Source organism: Pithys albifrons, chromosome 5 (assembly GCF_047495875.1).
Source record: "Pithys albifrons albifrons isolate INPA30051 chromosome 5, PitAlb_v1, whole genome shotgun sequence".
Taxonomy (NCBI): Eukaryota; Metazoa; Chordata; class Aves; order Passeriformes; family Thamnophilidae; genus Pithys; species Pithys albifrons.
Window position 1 is genome coordinate 69,713,354 of NC_092462.1, and position 20,708 is coordinate 69,734,061.

Genomic DNA, 20,708 nt, shown 5'->3' on the forward strand with positions numbered 1-20,708 from the left:
CTCGAGTTGACTGCTCTGCAATCATTTCCATAACAACTTATGATGATGTCATAGACAAAGCACAATGATTTAAGAATAGGAGCTCTTCTCTGTTAGACTTAGGTAGGATTTGAGTATAATTATCTTTGGTAATAATAGGGGAAACAGGATATTAGAGAGCAAGAATCAGAATAGCTAGATAGTAAGAAGAGCAATTTACCTCACCACAATGCAGGGTAATCCCCCACAGCTCATCTTCTAAGGATTGAATCTTTAAAGCTATATAGACATCTAAAGATACAGACTGGACCCTAGTGGGAATTTTTCAGCATTTGTTTTTTCATTTGTACCCACCTGAACCTTCAGATGGCCAAATGTTTTTTAGAATCTGGCCCTAAAGTCTTGTCTGGCTAATCACTCTAGACATAAGATTTGTGCTATTTCCCTTTGAAGACTTCTAGATTAAATTTTCAATTGATTTGTTTCATCTATTCTGATAGAGTAATCTGGGCTGTCCTAAATATTTCCACCCCTCCTCTATGGTACTTGAAAGGGCTTTCTCAGTTAGTTCTCAGTCTGTCCTTGAACTGACTCTGTTGGTAGAATAAGATGGTGAACTTTCACCATACAGGTGTTCTTAGAGATCATTGTTTCCCAAGTACCCATCCTCATTTCAGCAACTAACACGTGTTGTTGCTACTCTGTCTTGCCCAGGTGTCAGCTTAATTCTAGAGTTTCAGTAATGTTTCTTCTGTCTCTGCTGATGTTTTGAACATTTTCCCACTCCTGTGTCCAGCTACCAGCCCTGCACACTTGCCATCATGCTCTTTTTACTCAGCCAACCCTTATCAAAGTTCCCTCCCTCCCATTCCACCCCAGAGGCCGCACTTACGGATAACTTCAACTTTGTACGTTGCATTGATTTCCCCAACTTTGTTAAACACCCGGCAGGTGTATTTCCCACTATCCTCAGGCTTCAGGTTCTTCAGGTTCAACGTCCACTTCTTCTTCTTGTTCTCCCCAATCTCTTGGGGAGTGAGGGGCTTATTGTCCTTTAGCCACGTGATGTCAGGCCTTGGGTTCCCACTGGCCACGCACTTCAGGCGAATGGAGCTGCCGACAGGACGGGCGATCACTCTCCGTCTCATCTTGGCAGGCTGAGTGAACCTGGGTCGGGCTGCAAGAGGCATGAAAAGTTGACTGTGGTGACAAAAGGACATGTAGAAAAGGATAATATTGTCAAATGTTATGACCAAATTTGCTTGAGAGGCAGCTGGCAGCCCCATACACACCAGTGTATCACTCTTCCTCATATCAGCTCAAACTGACTTCCTTGGAAAGGAGACACCACCTAGCCTGATGCATTTGAATGTCTGCTGGACTGCTAAGTCCACTGCATCAGCCTTCTGCATAGCAATGATGCCTTAAGATTTTTACATATTTGTGTATTTTAATATGGCTGTATAGTTTCTCACACTTAAGGTATCAGCTGACAGTTTATAAATCCCTTTCTCACAGTTTGTGCCATATTGTTGAAATTCTGTTTCATGGTCTTTTCAAGGAAAGAGGTTTTAGCAAGGACAGCTTGTTTGGGACACATGCACCTGGGCCAGAATAATGTCAAAACAAGACAGAGGTCCTAGAACCCTTGCAAAGACTCCAACAGGGCAGTTCTGAAAGTGGTAGCAGGTGTAAATGGGTTTTGGGCTGGATGTACCCACTAGATATGGTAATTAGTTAAAGCTATAAAGTTGTGTTTAGCCTACTTGGCTAAACTCATAACAGAATTCTATGCTGGTGTGTGCATTTATGTATTGTGGCACCTGAAAGCACTTTCATTAAAGACTAGCTCTCTATTTTATCTACATTGTCTTGAAAGCTCTTTTCTCCCATTTTAGTCAACAGCACAACCCTGAAATTTCTGTGTCTGTAAGGCAACTGCACCAGACCATCTCCCAAAATGATACCAAAACCCCACTACTGCAGCTGAAGGCAAAATGTGGCCCCATAATCACATTATAATTGTTACCATATTCCATGCCACAAAGGCAGGTCCTTAGCCAAAACCAAAGAAAAAAGCTCAGATTCCTGTCAGGCTATCCCTTTTCTCAATTTTTTTGCTTGTCACAAGAAGCTTCAGTCTCCAAAGATGTTTTGTCCCTTAGTTCTCACTGTCTTCAATGGGACTTAAGAAGAGTCAACAGTTTTTTAGTCATAGGAAAGTCCCAGAAGTGTGCCAGACTTTTGTACATTGATCTGAACTTAAATATGTGCAATACATTCAACTTCAGTTTACAAAGCATTCATGTTGAAAGGCATGAAGAAACAAAGAAATTAAAAGATGCAGTGAAAATCCCTTGAGTTTGTTATACAGCTTGTTAGATGGTCCCCAATGCCAGTCCATCCCAAAAATGCAGAGTCTGAAGCAAGAGCTGCTGGTGGACAGAATCATGGGTTAAGCTACTCATCTTAGGCAACAAATCTGTTAGAAACCCATATTTCTAACAGCAGTGATATGAACACTAGAGAAATGCAAGGTCCCCACTCGCAAAATCTGAACTTTAACGAAAAATTCAAAAGAAATCACAAATTTCTCACAGTTTCTCTAACTACACAATGCCAGTCCAGGGGCACCTCTAACTGCAGGCTTCTGCTGAGATTAATACCACTTCTGACTCCCACTTGACACTCTCCCCTGCACCCAAAATGCTTCTGCCAAGTTCACCTGTCTTCTTCCTTTTTTATTTTGGCAAAACCAGTCCCTCCTGTAAGTCCGTTCAGCATTTCCACAAGTTTCTCCTCTGCTTTTGAACCCTGCTTCTTGCTTACTTTGGTATTACTCTTCAGCCTTAAGGGACAGTCACCCTGCATTTTTGCATCCCCCTGGTAACTCTTCTTTGATCATTTTCTTGGGTAAAAAGAGAAACAGGTGAGGGGGCAGCTTTGTGGCACACGGGGTTGAATTATGCCCATTGCAGAGTCATTGAAGTTGGAAAATACCTCCAAGATCTCTGAGTGCAACCATTAATCTAACACTGTGAGCTCCACCACTAAACAATGTCCCTAATTGCACATCTGCATGTTTTTTGAACACTTCCAGGGATGGTGGTTCCACTGCTTTCTTGGGCAGCCACTGGCCTTCACCAATAGCAACTGGAAAGACACAACCTCAGTAGCATGTAAGACACCAAAACAAGCTGAGAAAATTATGCTTCACGTATCAGGAAAGTTAGCTGCAGAATAGCATGGTGGGACTCTCTCCCATTCAGCCAGTTCTGCTGCCCAGGGCTGAGGGCCAGAAGCTCTGGGATGTGCATCCTAGTGGACCTTTCCGGAATGGAGGAGGCTGGTCCACAGCTTCCTGTCCCCAAGCACTGGGGAATGGCAGCCATTGCTCCCTGAGGTTTGTGAACATATCCCATAGTCCTCACCCCCCTGCAGCCTTGGCCAACATCCCTCTCTCTTGGAAGAAGACACCCTTTGGCATACTCCTCTCTGCAGAGTCCTTTTCCGTAGGGGAAACCATCTGTCTCCACAGCCTTCCCTCGCCCCCCCTTGGCTGTCATTTTGGGTCCCAGCCATTTCATGTTATTTCAAACTCTTGCTCAGAAATGCTTTACTCTCCACACAGAGGCTTTCATGTGTAATCCAATGAACCAGAGTAACTCCGGCACTGGAAGTCTTTGCCGTGACAGCTGAGCAGCAAGTGTGACATACTAACCCACTCCACAGGTTGTGGTGCCCAAATTGCTGGGTGTTCCCTTTGGGGTCTGCTGCAGGAGGCTCCCTCCCAGCAAAAACAATCACCCTCCCTGACAATGAACCCTATCAGAGCTGCAGGCTGTGGGCAATGACATTCTGAAGTTTGAGTCTGAGCCAAAGGAGACGTGCTGGTAAAGGCTGTCATTGTGGAAATGAGTGAATGTCTGCAAGGTGCACAAAGAGGTCAGGAATCAGCAGAAATGTGTCTAAACAGTTATCCTCTAATATAGCAGTAATTTACTTCAAGACTAAGAACTCCAGGTCCAGGTAGGGGGAGAAACTCATAGATGGGATTCCTGGGCTGGGACACATCAAAGAGCAGGTTGGAGCCAGGACAGTCACACTTCCCCAGCAGAATGAAGAGTCAAGGGAGTGACTCAGAGCTCTCAGAATGACTTGGTGGTATCTTTGCTCAGTAAGGGCATTGTAAGACAGAAACTCTCTTTCCACCCAAAAAAAAGCAGGGCTTTAACATTTCTGGTTTTTGTCCCACTGTGAAGCTCATGAATCTGCCTGAGATCTTGCATTCGCTACTTGTAGATGGTTGACAAAAATATACCAAACTACAGGTAAAGCTACACTTCTTTGGCTCTTTCTGCCTTTCTTCTGTTTAGGAAAGTTTAAGTGATTATGTGGACTCAAAAGCTACTCCAGGCTGGGTGCAATATGCTGAAACCAGATCCCATTTACACAGTCCTGAATGTTTCCTTCACAAAAGCCTGAATTGGACAAGTTAAGAAAAGCCAGTTAAAAAAGGAGAGAGAGAGACATGCACACCTAAGAGAGAAAAGGAGATCCAGCAAACACAAAGAGGAGAAACAGCAGTGTGAGAGACAGGCAGAAAAAGCCTCCTTTGAGGTGATGCTAGTAAATGTCTGTACCCAAATCTGTACCATCTACAGACATTTTGCTTGTTGGAGTGCCAGCAAAGGCCATTACAAAGTGCCTTTGTGTTATTTATACTTCACATGCTTGTTCTCCTCATCATTTGGCATTTCCTTCATAAACATGAACCACATTTGTACAGTATAAATTATGTCACACTCAAGAGCAAGGGAAAACACAAGTGGATGGGGACAGAGAGTGTTGTGTATGGGTTCCTGGCTGAAGTGCTGTTTATCATGAAGATTTATTCAAGCTAATGAAAATTAAATGAAATGGAAGACTGTAAGCACAAAGACCTGTGATAGAAATCTGTGCACTCCTTTCCCTGTGGGGCATGGATCAATCCCAGAGGCTTCTGTCAGGTGTTGTTCATACAAAGTGAGGTGATTATCTGAAACGATGTCTGCTGCATCCACCACAATTACCTCCACATAGTCACAGCCACTACCACTTCCAGCTTTTATGATACTTATGAAAAAGATGTCATGATACAACTAAGCACTGAAATACTTTCAAGTCTTTTGGATAAGAGCTCATTCAGTTGTGGGAGGACATGGATGGGAGTATCTACCTTTCCTCACATCAGTTCCCTGCTCTTGATAGGGGCAGGATCTCGACCTAGTGATATCACTCTGTGATAACACATGGAAAGCAAAGTGGAGCTTTATTTACTACAGTGATGAAACATGGAGAGATGGCAGCTTTTCTTAGTAGCTGCTGAGTCCCTCCTAAAGTACTCCTGACCTGTAGTTTCTCTAAGACATCCTTTCTCCAGGTCTAAAATGTTGTCATCCTTCTCCAGAATGAGTGGAGGATACCTTCCTTTCCCTGAACGAACACAGCCTCAGATAAATCTGTAATTCAGGTATAGCCTGGACTACAGCACACCATATCCCTTATTTGCTAGTTCCTGAAGGAAACTGGCCTGAGCTTAAGTGATGGGGACTCATACAGCAAAAGCTTGTCAGGTTCCACCCCTACCACTCCTGTGAGGTTTTTCCCTGACCACAAATGTGGTACAAAGCCATCTCTGTATTACAAAACTAAAAAGAGCAATGTATTGCATGAACAAAATAGAAATGCTGTGTTTCGTCCACAGAGCTCATAAACTCACATCACACTCCTGTCAGTAATGGTCAAAAGCTGTTTGGCATCAGCCTGACAACTTATTGTCCTTCCAGGAGTTCTTGGACCAAACTTGGGACCTGAAGGCCTTGCAGTGATTCATTCCAACTGAGATTTTAGCAGTTCCCCAAAGCTCTGCAACAGCAACAAAATCTTATGCCTGAACAGTCCAGGGCTCAGAAAAGTTCAGGCAGGTGTGTAAAAGAGAGGGTAATTTCAAAAAACACTGAGCTTGGCCTAGTGCTAATTCTCCTGAAGTGAAGTCAGACCTCCCATTTGCCCTCCTCAGTAGGAGCAGTGTTATGTTGGCACTGAAGACTTTTGGAAATATTGCTGTAAAAGTCAATATGCTTTTTATAGGGAGTCTATGAAAGCTATAATAGCTGCACATGCAAAAGAAAGTCACTGCCCAGAAAAACAAATACAAGGGAGAACCTGCTGGGGTATATGGCAGGGGGCCCTAGGGCCGACCACAGGCTGCATTTTGCAGGACCCTTGGATGCAATCCATCCACACCAACATGTTCAGCTGACACTCTGTTTATTACTTGACCATATGTAGGGAGAACTCACTCCAGTTTCTCTGCCTTTCCTCTCCTTCAGCAACTGAGAAACGTGCCATGTGAATAACACTGAACCAAGAAGTGAGGAAAACCAAAAAACATACAGTGCTCCTTACCCCATTGCTTCCCAGACTGATCTTCATATTCTCCGTTGGAGCCCTCAGGTACCTGGCTATCCTTTCCTGAGCTGGCATCATCTGCAAAGGAAAGGAAAGGGAAGAGGTTGAGAAGGTCTCCTGCAGTGCAACAGTTTGACAACAAGAGTTTGCATTTCCTCCTGGTGGCACCATGCAGCTGAAACACACTCAGCATACATTAGGCATCCACATCCTGGCACTTAGAGACTGGCCGGTTTAATGAACAATTTAGTTTAGTGCTTTATGAGCTTTTCAGCAGGCTACCAAAGCAATGGGAGATTAATCAATGTTTGCATTAATACCTGACAAGAGGCTCTTTGTTTATGTTTACATGTTGCTGTTCCCTAGGAGGAGCTGATCTGTTGTACCTTCTATGCAAATAATGGTATAAACCAAAATTAAAGACAATTAAACCTAGGAGATGGTGGAAGCCTTATGTGATCAGTCATACAGAGCACAAGCAGTGGAATTAGAGCCACTAATTCACCTTTCAGCTTCCATGTAAAATCAGAAAAGCAGGCAGTTTTGGAGTTAAATGAGCTCTCAGGGGATGTTGAACGCAAAGTTATGGCTGGTGAAAACAACACTGAATTCAAAATCTGTTTATGGGGTTTTTTTCTAATTGTGACCACCCAACCACCTCTATCAACACACCACTTTGTCCCTATCACTCTAATTGTCTATACCACTACCACAGAGCAGCACTAAAAGTTTGACTTTGTGCGCTGTCCTGCTAGGAGAAATTCAAATCACCACAAGATAAACACCCCATGTCTCCAGCAGCCCCCACATCAAATTGCCACTGTGATATGGCCACCTGCAAGGTCTCCAAGAGGGCCAAGGGAGAAGGAGAGTACCCTGAACTTCCTTCTGCAACCCAGGGATGTTGGTAACCTCACACCTCTGCAGTGCCCAGATGGGAAGTTTTTCCTCCTCCAGTAACAACTCAACCTCTATTGCATAAGTTCTCAGCTCCAAGAAAGCTCATATAGTAGTGCCTCACACCAGGAGGGAGGTCCACCTGAGGGACTTTGGGCACCTACACATGATGGTGCAGGAGAATATGGCTCTTCTAAGGTTATTTCTGTACTCTACAGGTGGCACAGCAGCACACAGCAGCTGCATTTGAGGTGATGATCTTGACCAAGAGCTCCTCAGCTCCTACCTAAAGTGCACTGAAGTGGGTGAAATTTGATTTTCAGAGATAGGTCAGGTGCAGGCTGGGAAAAAGTTCATCTCAATGAGGAACACAATGGCATAAAAAAATAAAGAGAAGTGGAAACATCTGATCTAAGGAATGAATCCCTCTAAATGCTCAACTCCTAAAACCCATTATAAAAATGTCTCATGAGCAAAAGAGGAGAAAATTCATTCTGTACTCTCTGAGAAAGAAGGGAAAGGCTTATTTCAGCTTATAGACAAGCATGCCCCTCCAAAAAAAAAGGTGCAAATACGAAAACTGCTCTTTACAGTTGTTTTAGAAGTTGAGTTGTGCTTAAACAGCATTTAGTGTGTAAATTTGTGTGCAGTCTTTGTGACAGAAGAATGTGTTTAGCCCCATCATCACCTCAGGTTTGGCTACTCCAGAAAATCATCCCATCTCTTCAGCAAGGGGCATTATATGCCAACAGATGCTCTGCTCTCGTTTGCCTCTGCTCTTTGAGCAAAGAGGCTGTCATGCCATGTGGTTTTGACCCCCCTCAACCCTGACAGATTTTTCTCCTCTCCTTTTGGTTACTTTGGTGCAGTTACCCCTGGAGGTATGTACAGCTGTCACCTCGAGGGGAAAAGAAAACTTTCTGGGCAGTAGCACACCATGCTCGTACTTCAGCAGCAAACTCCAGCTGACTGCCCCTTCCCACGTCCCACTCACCCTCCATCCATCCGCGGAAACCCAGAGGCTTTCCTGGGTGCCCCAGCCAGCTCCCAGCCCAAACCACAGGGCAGCAGTGGGAACCAGGTCACACCCAGGAAACACCAACTATCACACAGTGCGTAAGTGCCAACGTAGCACCCAGGCTCTGCCGAGGCTGACCTGCAGCCTGTGTTACAGAGGAGGTGAGCAACTCACATGCTGCATTTTGCACATATATTTTCACAGCCTTGGAAAACCAAATGCGGGGAATACAAATATACCCATTACATGTTATGACTTGCATATGACAGATTGTCTCCTTTCAGTCATAATGCCAAATCAGTTAATTCCTGGAACTTATGTACTTTTTACTGTAAGTATCAGTAGTGCTACAAATGAAATCTTAGATGCTTTCTGACAGAGAACTTTAAATCTCTTTGCACAATTAGAAAAATGCATTGGGTAATGGAAAATAAAGAAAAACAGTGGTCAGAGATTCAGGATTCCTATTCTTTGTTAACTGCTGAAAATCTTAGGAGTGGTTAAGACGTTTAAGTGGTAATGTTCTGTCAATTGTATCTTAATCCTGCTCAGCTTCATGCACAAAGAGCAGTATATCTCCCTTGCCTGCTGCCTCATGTTACAGTATGTCAGCCCATGTGCACTCCTACTGCTGACACACAAGGACTGACTGGCAGTCTCCACACCTCCTGACAGGCTGCCAAGCTTTTGATGTAAGGAAAATTTCTCTGAATCTGTTTGATCCTTTGAAGATGCTTCTTCGGTCTTTATCCTGCGAAATCGCAAACCTGTGGAGTAACCAACCAAACCCAGAAAAAACATTCTGGGGGGAAGAGATCAGGATAACTAATGCCACTATGCTGAGCTGATTAAATAGTTAATTACACTGAAATAAACAATTACATACATTTAGGCACCTTGGTTTAGATACACTGGATCTTGTTTCATGTGTGTTAGGAATGTGGTAACATTAACAACAATGCCAGAAGTCTTGAGAAGGGGAAATGTCATAAACATGGAAACTCTTGTAGAGCAAAACTGCTTCTTCCTATCCCCAGAGCTGCACACGGGGTGAGGGATGTTACAGCAGTCTCTACCTTCAGCATAACTGTATCTGAACAAATGCACACTTGAGAAGTGCACCCGAAAGAGCTGATTCATGAGATGCAGAAATTGGATGAAACTCATTCTGGGGAAGGTTCCCTCAAGTTCGTGAATCTCCAGTTGAATTTAAAAGTATGAGTGAGGCAGCAGAGTAGCCAGTGATATAATGAAGAAGTGTTAACCTGTAATGTGAGTGACCCAGGGTCAGGTCCCTCTTCTACTGAATTCAGAGAGGGATTTCAATCTCCATTCTTGCACCTTGGGTGAGTGTCTTAAGCTCTGACCCATGGTCTTAGAGAGCAAAAAAAAGCTTCTTACTACATAAAGTAGAACAACACTTCAGAAGACAGATATTTCAGGAACACCTTGAGGATGGGAGACCTCTGCCTAATTCAGATATCACCAATATTTGACTTTCACCAGCCTTACCCAAAGTCAGTACTGTGGCTGCATGGAAAGAATATGTCTGTCCTGTTTTGAAGAGCTTTCTGATTTTTCCAACTTTAATATCAAGTGGTTTCCTAGGGTAAAGAAACACTTTTACGGTTGTTCTAGTCCCTGTGCTGGGAAGGATGGGTATCCTTCTGTACTGCAAACACACTTTGCTCAGTCTGCTCTCTCCTAGGGAGGAATATGTGACACTGAGGGCAAAGCCAAATTTCCTGCTTTTTCAGAGGTGTCTGCAAACCTGCAGTCTGAAACCTGGTTAATAGTGTCAGATCTGAAGATCTGCTGTTTGCATTTCACCCTGAGCTTCACAAATGCATCCAGCCTGGCAATATTCTTACTAGACAGAGAGAGGTCCTGAAAAAAACAAGCCACATTCAGATATGTATGACTAGCACACAAAATGATGAATTAGTATCAGAAATCACATGAGTCTTTGCTATATTAAAAAATTACCTATAAACCAGTTACTTATTCATGTTCTTGTCACCTCCCCAGAGAGGTGGGCAGATTGGGGTGATAAATACATACAAAAAATCACCCTGCAGTCAAAGGGCAGCAGGGACCAGCTATGCAGCCCTGCCAGCTTTGCTTGCCAGCATATAACTGTGACAGGCAGCACTAAGAAGGATGAACTGCTGAAGTTTCCTACAAGCTCCCTTTTCTGTGACCTATATTGGAAGGTCAGCCTGTACTGGACTTCTTGGACACTATCACAGGCTTAGGATAGCAGCCAGTTGGAAGACGAAGTGGAAAACCTGCCTTGAAAAGCAATCACTGACTAATTTTATGTCACGAGTATCTGGTGCTAAGAAAACATACATATGATTTAGGTGTCCTCACTGTACAGTTTGGCTCCATGGTACTACAAAGCATGCTGACTGGTCGGGAAACCCGAAGGGCAAGGCTCCAATATCATGTCAGGTGATAGACTTAGAGACATGGGACAAAGTCATGAAGCCCCTTTGCCTCTAAATACTGCACAGGACCATAAAAGACGGAGCTAGGATGGACACAGAGGCATCAGCCCGCTGTTAGGAACGTCACCACAAGGGCATCATCCCCAGCCATTACCTCTCTCTTGCTTCAGGATCTCATTCCAAGCTGGTTTTTAGGTCTGAGATGCCACAGAACTGAGATGCTGGTGGTGCTGGGGAGGTATGTGATGAAGCTGAAAGGGGCAGTCATGGGATTGGCTTAATGTGAGACTGGACACGTCTGAGTGTATCTGGCCCTGATTCTTAGTGCTGATGTCATGGGACAAAGTGCCCTTTCTTATCTCAGAAATCACAATGCTCTATGCATATTGCCTGCCATGTGTCTTTTTGGTCTATCCCCTGTCCCAAAGCAGGCTGGATTTCTGCAGAAGAGGGATTTGGAGTATGTAACTCCATCAACTGACAAAGCCCATTGAGGATCCTATGGGACAAAGAGTGCCACTTCAGTGGGGTATAGTTACTGTTTATTACCATAGCAGAATTGCTCCATTCCCTCTTGAAAGTTAAAACAAATGGAAAATTCTGCATAACGGTCCAGCTCTGAGAGAACTGATGGGAAATATTCAGACTATTACTGAGTCAGGATCAAGTTTTATTTACCCACAGACTCTCCAAGAAGGCTTCATGCTCTAGCCAGAAGGGTATGACGGGTTTTCAGGCCATCCAACCACAAGTCAAAATAACAACCCAGTTTTTGAAGCAAAAACCTAGCCATCATATTTGTCTATGATTCACAAAGTTGCTTTAATTTGTTATAATGCAAGGCCTGTCCCTGCTCTGACTTGATGGGACCAGCTTTGGAGCCTTTGATGTCAGAGGCCTTGAAAGCCCCATTTCACAGATGAGCCAGCTTTGCATAAATAAACAAAGTGACCTCTGAACTGGAGCCTGAGACCTGAGCACACTTCAAAGCACTGGGGGAGGCGATGGGGGGGGCAATGGGGAATGAAGCGATCAGCATCCATCATTAAGGCCCCCCGCTCAACACTGCGCTGAACAAGGCGTGTAAATAAAAGGAGGGAGGCAAGTGGGGAGGGAGTGAAATGAGGGGGAAAGTGATGTAATCCAGTCAGGCTTGAACAATTATAATGAGGCCTTCTCCCATGGATGAATGAAAGAGATCTCTCTGAACTCCGGCTTTAAGAGCTGACTCTCGCGTTTACCCATCACATTTGCACATCATATTTGCTCCCCAATGTCCTTTACTGCTGCACATGTCTAGGGAGTGGCAAAACACGAGTTGCTTGTGGGAGTCAGGTCTTGGGCCTTCCTAGGAGTTCAATCAGAATTTGTTCTGTTGAGCCTAACCAACAAAACTTCTTAGATTGTGAACTCTGAATAGGAACTGATTTGACGTATTTTTCAGTAGCCTTGATGGTGCAGCAGTTAGCAGATAAACACACATGAAAGCAAGTACCACCTGAAAGAGCAGGTCTCTGCAGTTTATCTCAGATTCATTCCAGTTTTTCTGTAATACTTCCTGGAACTTAAAGGAAAACACAAGGCAAAGAGAATTCTGTGCTTTGTTTTAGGGACTCTTCTGCTGTCCTGGTCGGTTCATCTGATGCCCAGATGAATGGTCCATAAGGTGCATGTGTAGCAAGGCAGCAACAACTTCATCTGTGGGTTTACAGGGATTAAGGCACTTGCTTTCCTCAGATCTCCTTAATGTGGATTAACACCCCAGGATTCACTAGAATTTCATCTGGTGTTAACCCTCAGTGGCCAGGGAAACAGCCCAACCCACTGGCTAGCACAAATTCCCATCTAGCAGGCACCACTGCCAGTTAGTGGGGGCTTATTGCTCATCTTGTGATATTTGGGATGTTTCTGGAAGACCTTGATCATGATCTTGACCTTGAAGTGACTACTTTAGAATCTAGGCCTTTTTTGTTATTGAATAACAATTCTACTCTGTACAGATACATACCAAAAACTTGGAGGAAAAAGAGCAATACACCAATTTTTGAGATTTTGTGATTTTTTTCAATGTGCTTTGTGGTTTTTGCAAAATTATGTAGTCCTGAGTTATGGCTTCTGGACCCTTGGGTGATGCCAAGGTGATTTGAAATCATGAGGACTAACATGCAAAGTCTACATTTTGACTAATTCTGAATTTTCTTCCATCATTGAGACCTAATTTAGCAAGCCTCTTCACTGAACTGTCCTTTCTGCTAGAGGCAGATAGGACAAAACTTCAACAAACTCACTCCACTAACACAAACCTGGTCTAAACTTAGATACAATTTTGAACATCTTTCATAGATCCTCCATTAACCCTTCATCTCATGCTCACCATTCCTTAACCTGCCAGCTATATTAACAGTGTCACCTACTGTATTAACAGTGCTGATGTTATGGAAACACAGGAAATGTGTTTAGAATTTATTTAGAAGGGCTCAGTGAAAGCAAAGGTATCAGGAATATTTGGAGATAAGAAAAAAGACCTCATGGTCTCCTTGGGTTCAGTCAGAAAAAAATCCCTCAAGGTGAAAAAGCAGAAACTCACTCAGAGGAGTGCATGGCCAAGGAACATTCTGCCTTTCTCAGAAAAAAAACACTCAACCCCCCAAAAAACATCAACAAACAAAGAAACAAAAGAAGAAGACAAAAAAACCACACAATAAATCCAAAAGGTTACTGGCAGAGAATTTCCCTCAGTGACGGCACTGAAGACTTTACTGCCTACTGCCTTTGGCTCTAGTTGGTCCAAAAATAACCAGAGTTATTGATACTGGAATTTCCTGACAATAAAAATTGAAAAAGTTTGTGTTCATGGCTTTTTTTTTTGCCTTTTTTTTTTTTTGGTGGTATTTTCAGGTCTGGCTATTTTCATGAGAATTTCCATGCAAAACTTTTCATGGATTTCACTTCTGGCCAAGCACTGGGAATCTCTTGGTAAGGAGGATGCTTTGCAAAGGAAACATTTGCAGCCCATCTGCCTCCTGAAACACTGAAGAGGCTCCACACACTACAGACAAAAGCCCTGGCTGGGCAATGAAGAAACAAGATGTCTGTCCATAGCTAGATCAGTAAATCACATTTTTAAGTTACGGTGACATACAGGCCCATTCTATAACCTGTACATGACAAAGCTCTAAATTGGTGGTTATTGCTGCATCCCACAACTCAACACACATTTATCAGAAATTACTTCCTTAAGGCCAAGGAAGACTTTCTTGCACAGAATGAGAAAAGGAGTGACTATGGAGCAGTCAAAGACATTTCAGAGCCAGTTTACTTTACTGGCTGGTACCAGCTGAGCTCTAACAGACAAACGAGCCCCACTTCCTGGGGAGTTTTAGCAGCCCAGAAAGAAACCAGTACCGCTGTCCGTAAGCTGCTACCAGCACTTGAACTAACTCTCTTCCTAACAATTCCTTCTTAATAATGCAGTCTCTGCTGAGAGAGCAACGTGGACATATCCGTGTTCTATGCTCTTGCAGACCACTAAAGAATGTTGTGGTTTATTGCTTGGGCTTGATCTATAAATTTTGGTAATGAAGGGGATCACATATTTCCTTAGAGAGGTAAATGTGTAAGGTGGAGAGATGGAACTCCAGAAAGTGGTATTTTAAGCATATAAAGGGATTAATACACACAAAAAAAATTGAGCTAGATAATGAAAGCATTCAAATGGAGCATATGTGAAAGCTTCCCAAGAGGGGTATCTGCTAGACTACAGAATAGTCACACAGAAGAAGAGAAAGAAGTTCTATTTCATAGAATCACAGAGTTCAACTACAAACCTAACACTGCCAAGTCCCTCTAAACCATGTCCTTGAGGGCTACATCTACATGTCTTTTAAACATCTCTAGGGATGGTGTCTCAACCCCTTCCCTAGGCAGCCTGTTGCAATGCCTGTCAAACATTTCTGGGAAGTTTTTCCTAATATCCAATCTAAACCTTCCATGGTGCAACTTGAGGCCATTTCCTCTCATCCTATCACCTGTTACTTGGGAGAAGAAACTGACCCCCACCTGGCTACAATTTTCTGTCAGGGACTTGTAGACAGTGAGAAGATCCCCCCAAACCTCCTCTTTTCCAGGCTAAACTCCCCCAATTCCCTCAGCTGCTCCTCATCAGGCTTATTCTACACACCCTTCCCCACCTTCACTGCCCTTCTCTGGACATGCTCAAGCACCTCACTGTCTTTCTTGTAGTGAGGGGCTGAAAACTAAACACAGAATTCAAGTACAGGGGGATAATCACTGCCCTTGTTCTGCTGGCCACACTATTACTGATAAAGACCAGGATCCCATTGGCTTCCTTGGCCACCTAGGCACACTGCTGGCTCACGTTCAGCTGGCTCTCAACCAACATCCCCAGCTCCTTTTCTGCCAGTTAGCTTTCCAGCCTCAAACTTTGGAAGATAAAAAACTATAATGGTCTAACTAGGGCTGAACTATAGATTTCATAAATCCATTTGCTGAAGTTGGCTCATGAAGTTCTCAAAGAGGGCTTTAGTAACTCCTTCAATGTTACTGTGAATACAGTATGTATGATTGATAAGAAAGAAAACAGAAAAGGATGCTAATGAAAAAGGAGTCTTAGAAGACCGTGACAAATTCTCAATTGGCTACATCTATACAGAGGAATTCTGAAGGTCTTCTGAGACAATACAGAATGAGATCTCTGCATAAAATGTTCATCTCTCTCTTTCTCTTCTTTGTGCACATGACTCTGTATCTGGTTCAGATCTGCACCTAGTTTATAACTTTCCTCCCCTCCTTCCCCAACCATCTGCTTCCATAACACTGTGGAAGGAGAAGCCTTTCTGAAGGTTTAGCTCTTGCCTTGCTTCTTGTGGTCTCTCGCAACCCACAGAGCTCACAAAGTCATCTGAGACACATTCTTAGTCATGGATCCATCTGCTCATAGGGATGCTCTAGCTCCTGCTGTAACCACACAAGGAACCACAAGGAGAAACAGCTGGAGCTTTTCATTCCACCACTGCAATTCCCTGGCCTGCCATTATAACAATTACATTACAAAGGCAATCACAGCCCTTCCGCCATGCTGACTCCTCCAGACACCAGGACTTCCTGCCTGACTTTAGGTCTTCATGCCACAGGGGGCAAGAAAACAATTCTTCCTCCTTTGTTGTTGTTGTTGTTGTTGAGGTTGCTTTTTTTATCAGCGTGCCCCAGCACACACAGACAGCAGCCCGGAGAGCTCTGTACCACAGGCACCAGTCTGCGGTTACAGTCTTGATCTGCTACTGGAGAGGATGAAAGGGAGAAGAAATCAGAGAACAAGATGAGTGGTTAGGCTTCTGCCTTGTCACCAGCACTTTCTGAGTATGAAATAGCAGCCCCCAAAAGACAGCAATTACCAACCAGCTGTTCCAGACCCAGAACAAATTGGTAATATTTCTCAGGATGTTTTACTATCATAGCATCAAGTCATTCTTAGAGACAGGGTCCCACTGTATTAGACGTTGTTCACAGATAGCACTAAGGATAGACCCTGTTTAAACAGTTTACTGTCCGCATGTTACATGTATTAAGGTTCCTCAAAAACCATATTTTTAGCACCCATCCCATTCTGGCCTAGTGGGAGAATGATGGGGGCTTTGTACTTTTACAGAGTTCAGAAGCAAAACTTCATTTTTAACACCAGTCAGTCTATCTGAATTATAAAACTTTCTTTTGCATTTCTTATTTATACTAATAAATCATTAGTTACTTACAGAAAGTTTATAAACACTGGGAAGGATCCTGTGATTTTACCTGTTATCTGACAAAAAAGTTTAAATTTTTACTTTAGAAACCTAACTCAGGTTCAGAGAGAGAATGAAAAGGTCAGGTTGACATCTTCCCTGACTTGTCTTCCCTGACTGCAGAAGAGATGATGGCCACATAGAGTGGATGCCAAAAGAGAGGTGGCATGAACACTCCACCCAAGAACATAGGCCAAAATTCCATCTTCAACAATCCTAAATTACTTAGGGTTGGGGGAGAGAGGCATGCCACCGAAAGGACCAGCACAAGGCTAGTGATAAGAAGATTACACCAGAGGTGAGGATAAACTGATAAGGTCTGGCGCTCAGCCTTCTATTTTAACTACTACACAGCTGATGCTCCCTGTGAAGTTATACCTTTATCGCTCTCCTTCCCAGTAGCACCAATCAATGTTTATTATATTCTTCATCAAAATATATAGAAACATTGACACGTGTTCTATCTCCCTGAAAATTCACATGGTCAGAATAGTCAGCACAAAGAAACTTCCAGAGCAGCTAGAAGGAAAGAGAGGTCATATATATCAGTGACTGAGCCACATTATTTTAGAATGGCATTTATAATCAAACAAAATTAATCAATTGTACAGTCCTGTCTCATTCAAACACTGAGAGAATTCCTTAGTGTGGAATTACCTAATCCATCATGATGAACTGGGAATTGCAATACTGGACTTTAGAGTCAGGAATGTGGATCCAGCTGTTTCTTCTACACCAGTATGAAAGCTTTATAAACTTAAATATTTCATAGTCTTCTGGTAGAAAAGTAAAAACATCTCTAACGAAATGTCCTATGGCAATTACCAAATGAAGCAAATTCTCAGGGAGGACTGCTGCTCAACATCTTTAATGGGAAAAGTATGTCCCATGTGTGGTTTTTTGAGGTGAAAAATCACACCTCATCAAAACACATCATTAGTCTATTATGTTTTAACTTTGATTTCAAGAAATACAAGCACCTATAAGTGGCAACAGTGCTAACATATTAATAGACAGTGATAGCTTTTAATTGGACATTGCAGAACATCTAGAAGTCTCAGTGTCTAAGATATTCATTATATTCAGTGAGGCACAAAATTTGGTTAGGGAATCCTTCCTCTCAGATTTCAGAAGAGAACTATTTCAGCAAACAATCCATATATGTAATAAACATGGATTGTAATATGTCATTAGCAGCAGCCAGCCCCTCATCAATCACCAGTCTATGACTTTATATCCAAATATCTTTTGATAAATGGACTTTATAAAGAACAGGTAAAGAACTAAGTCAGAAAATATAGAAAATACATTTGAAAGAATGAAAAACAGAAACTCTTTTTAGAGAGAGAGAAAAAATATTTTTAGAGAGAAAAAACAAACTTAACTTTTTAAACTAAACTTAAACAAAATTATATGCAGCTGTGCAATAGCAATATGGCAGTGGTGTTATCTCTCTGACCACTCTACTTTACTTCATTACAAGAAGCTAAAAAAATAAGATTTTGGGGTCTGCTCATAAAAAACAGAAATTAGCCTTGGTGTCTGGTATCAAAACTTGCAACATTGTCCCCATATGTCGTTAAATACATAATTTTATTAGAGAGGTGCTATATACCTTCTGCAAAATGTTGAATCAATGATACATATATCTGTGGGTCATTGTCAGACTTATAATAAACTGGTTTAAGTAGAAAAATGTTACCTCTTTCACAATTCTGTCCAAGAACAACCCTGGACAAGTGGCAATTTTGTTGGCTCCCAAAACAAACGGAATACTTGGCACTCTACCCAACACGAGGATTACTGTATATTACACAGGATAATACGGGCCTATGTCTCGCCAAAATTAAACCTAACCTAATTACTGGGAGTAAATCATAGCTTTCCTTGTGGGGTAAAACACAGATTGTAAAAATCGTTGCTCCACAATTAACTATATAATCTCAATGCTGTCATTACAAATTTCTAAAACATGCTTCTAAACAATGACTAGCATAGTACAGTCATTCCTGTGGGATGAAATTTAATTCCTTTGTGTTTTTTTGCATTTTCTTTTAATGCCTGCCCTAGCACATGACCAGCAGTGTATGAGAATGACAACCATTACAGGTCCAGAAAGAACCTAAGACAGAAGCTACTTAAGAAAGCACAGATTCATAAAATCATAGAATAGCCTGCATTGGAAGGGGCTCTTAAAGGTAATCTCTGAACATATGAAATCTAAGACTATTTTAGGTAGAATTCAACAGATTTGGGTGTTCAGATGCAGAGTTACTGCATATTTTTGAGAGTGAGGGTACAGATTTCCCCAACACTCAGAACCCCCTACAGTCAGAGACACAAGTTCCATGTTGGTGCTCTTCACACCTTGAACCTCATTTAAAGGCTTCACTGAGGAGAAGAAACAGGGGCAGAGAGTCTGTAGGAGTAATACTGGTTTGTAGACAGGGAAATGTATCGAGGAGACAGACTAGGGCTCCAGCTGGAATTCATTGCTTGCCAATGAACCAGAGCTAGCTAACACCTAACCAGAGTTAGCTGTCACTTAGGACCTTGCCTGGACAACTTCTTCCAAGAGGTATTTCACCCTCTGATATTTAGAAGCCAAAGCAGGTGCAGTTTATTAGCTTTCTATGCAAGTTACCCCATATGGACGACTCTTGGAGAGCACTGGAAGCCACAGTGTGCACCAAGGAGGCAACTGGGAACATTTAAGTCCTGTATTCAAGATATGGAGAACATCTCAGTATTATCTGTGGAGTGGAAATATCTATTTTTTTTTACTAGTAAACAGTGATTTCTCAAAAACCTCTACATATTTACTCTAACAAGCATTGTAGTTCCACACCTCATTTATTAATGTTCTAATGTATATTATTATTAACATATTCATATGAATTTTGCATACTGAATGTATTCCACACACTGTTGGCTATTTTAAACAACAGATGTAAGAGGGATTTAAATGCCAATTTTAAAACTGTGCAGTTGATTGAAATCCTGTGAGCCATTCATAGATTGCCAGATATTCTATTTACATGATTGCTCCCATGTAAAATACTTCAGGGAATACTCTGGACTCTGACATATGGTTTAGAATGATGATAACTGATGTTGGAGATGCCACACAGACAACAGGACATATTATCTGGCTACATCTGTGCATAAAATGCTTTGAGATTTTTTGATGGAAGGGGTTATGAATGTGTAAGGTTGAGATGCTACATTTATGTCCCTCTAAATCATGCTCAGAGATAACAAGCAGTCGGAGCCCCATCAATGCAAAAAACAAGCCCTTTTATGAATGCATTTCATTGCATCCATGTGCTGTTATCCCCTTGGGTAATTATGACTTGTGGGTGAACCTTGAAAAATTGCAGAAGAGCTGCTTAAAAGGAGAACTCCAATGCCAGAACACATCCAGAACTTGAAAACAGAAACCCTGTGAGAATAGGCTGTGCACAGTCGGATTGCAGTACACTCAGGGCTATCTCTTCCCTCCTTCCAACACCAGGGAAACCCCTCTCCATGCCACAAATCTGACTGACTTCCACTCCTGCATCTGGAGCCTCACAAATCCCACAGGCCCAAAACTCCCACGCTCTATAGCAGAGGCCCTGTGTGACAGATTACATGCAAATGTTACAAATACATCATAGGTTATGCAGGAGGAATGTTCACAGTACTGCAGACACACTCAGTGAAAAAGGATTCAGCAAGAACCCCTTGGTGAAGTCCCCACAGTAATACATCCTGAATGAGGAACTCTATCGTGTGAAAACATTCCTAATAATTCCTCCTGTTTTCATTAATAATATTAAATTTCCTGCTTCTGGAGTATATTTTGTTTTAACAAGCACAGCTTTTTGTCTCGTATTCTGAAAGGCTGCGCCACTGTAAGTCTATTATTACTATTTATGCTGAACTCGTTTAAATGGACCAGCCACCCATATCCAAAATCAGCAATTTGCAAGCCATAATCTCATACCAACCAGATTAATGTGACACCTGAGATGTGTTTTCTTTCAAGACACAGGAATCTGAGTGGCTGAAAGTATCAGAAATGCATGAAAAATAGTCCTTCTGCTTCAGAAACACACACGCAGTTGA

The 20,708-nt window shown here is 42.5% G+C and overlaps 1 protein-coding gene across 5 annotated transcripts in view; it reads right to left on the reverse strand.

Moving 5' to 3' along the window:
- FGFRL1 (fibroblast growth factor receptor like 1) overlaps positions 1-20,708 on the reverse strand; it is a 176,339-nt gene that overhangs the window by 10,129 nt on the left and 145,502 nt on the right. For all 5 annotated transcript variants that reach the window (XM_071556987.1, XM_071556990.1, XM_071556988.1 and 2 more), the window contains 2 exons: positions 6,430-6,510; positions 872-1,156 (listed from right to left, as the gene is read on the reverse strand). In XM_071556987.1, the coding sequence (XP_071413088.1) occupies positions 872-1,156; positions 6,430-6,510 (366 nt within the window). The remainder of the gene's footprint in view (positions 1-871; positions 1,157-6,429; positions 6,511-20,708) is intronic.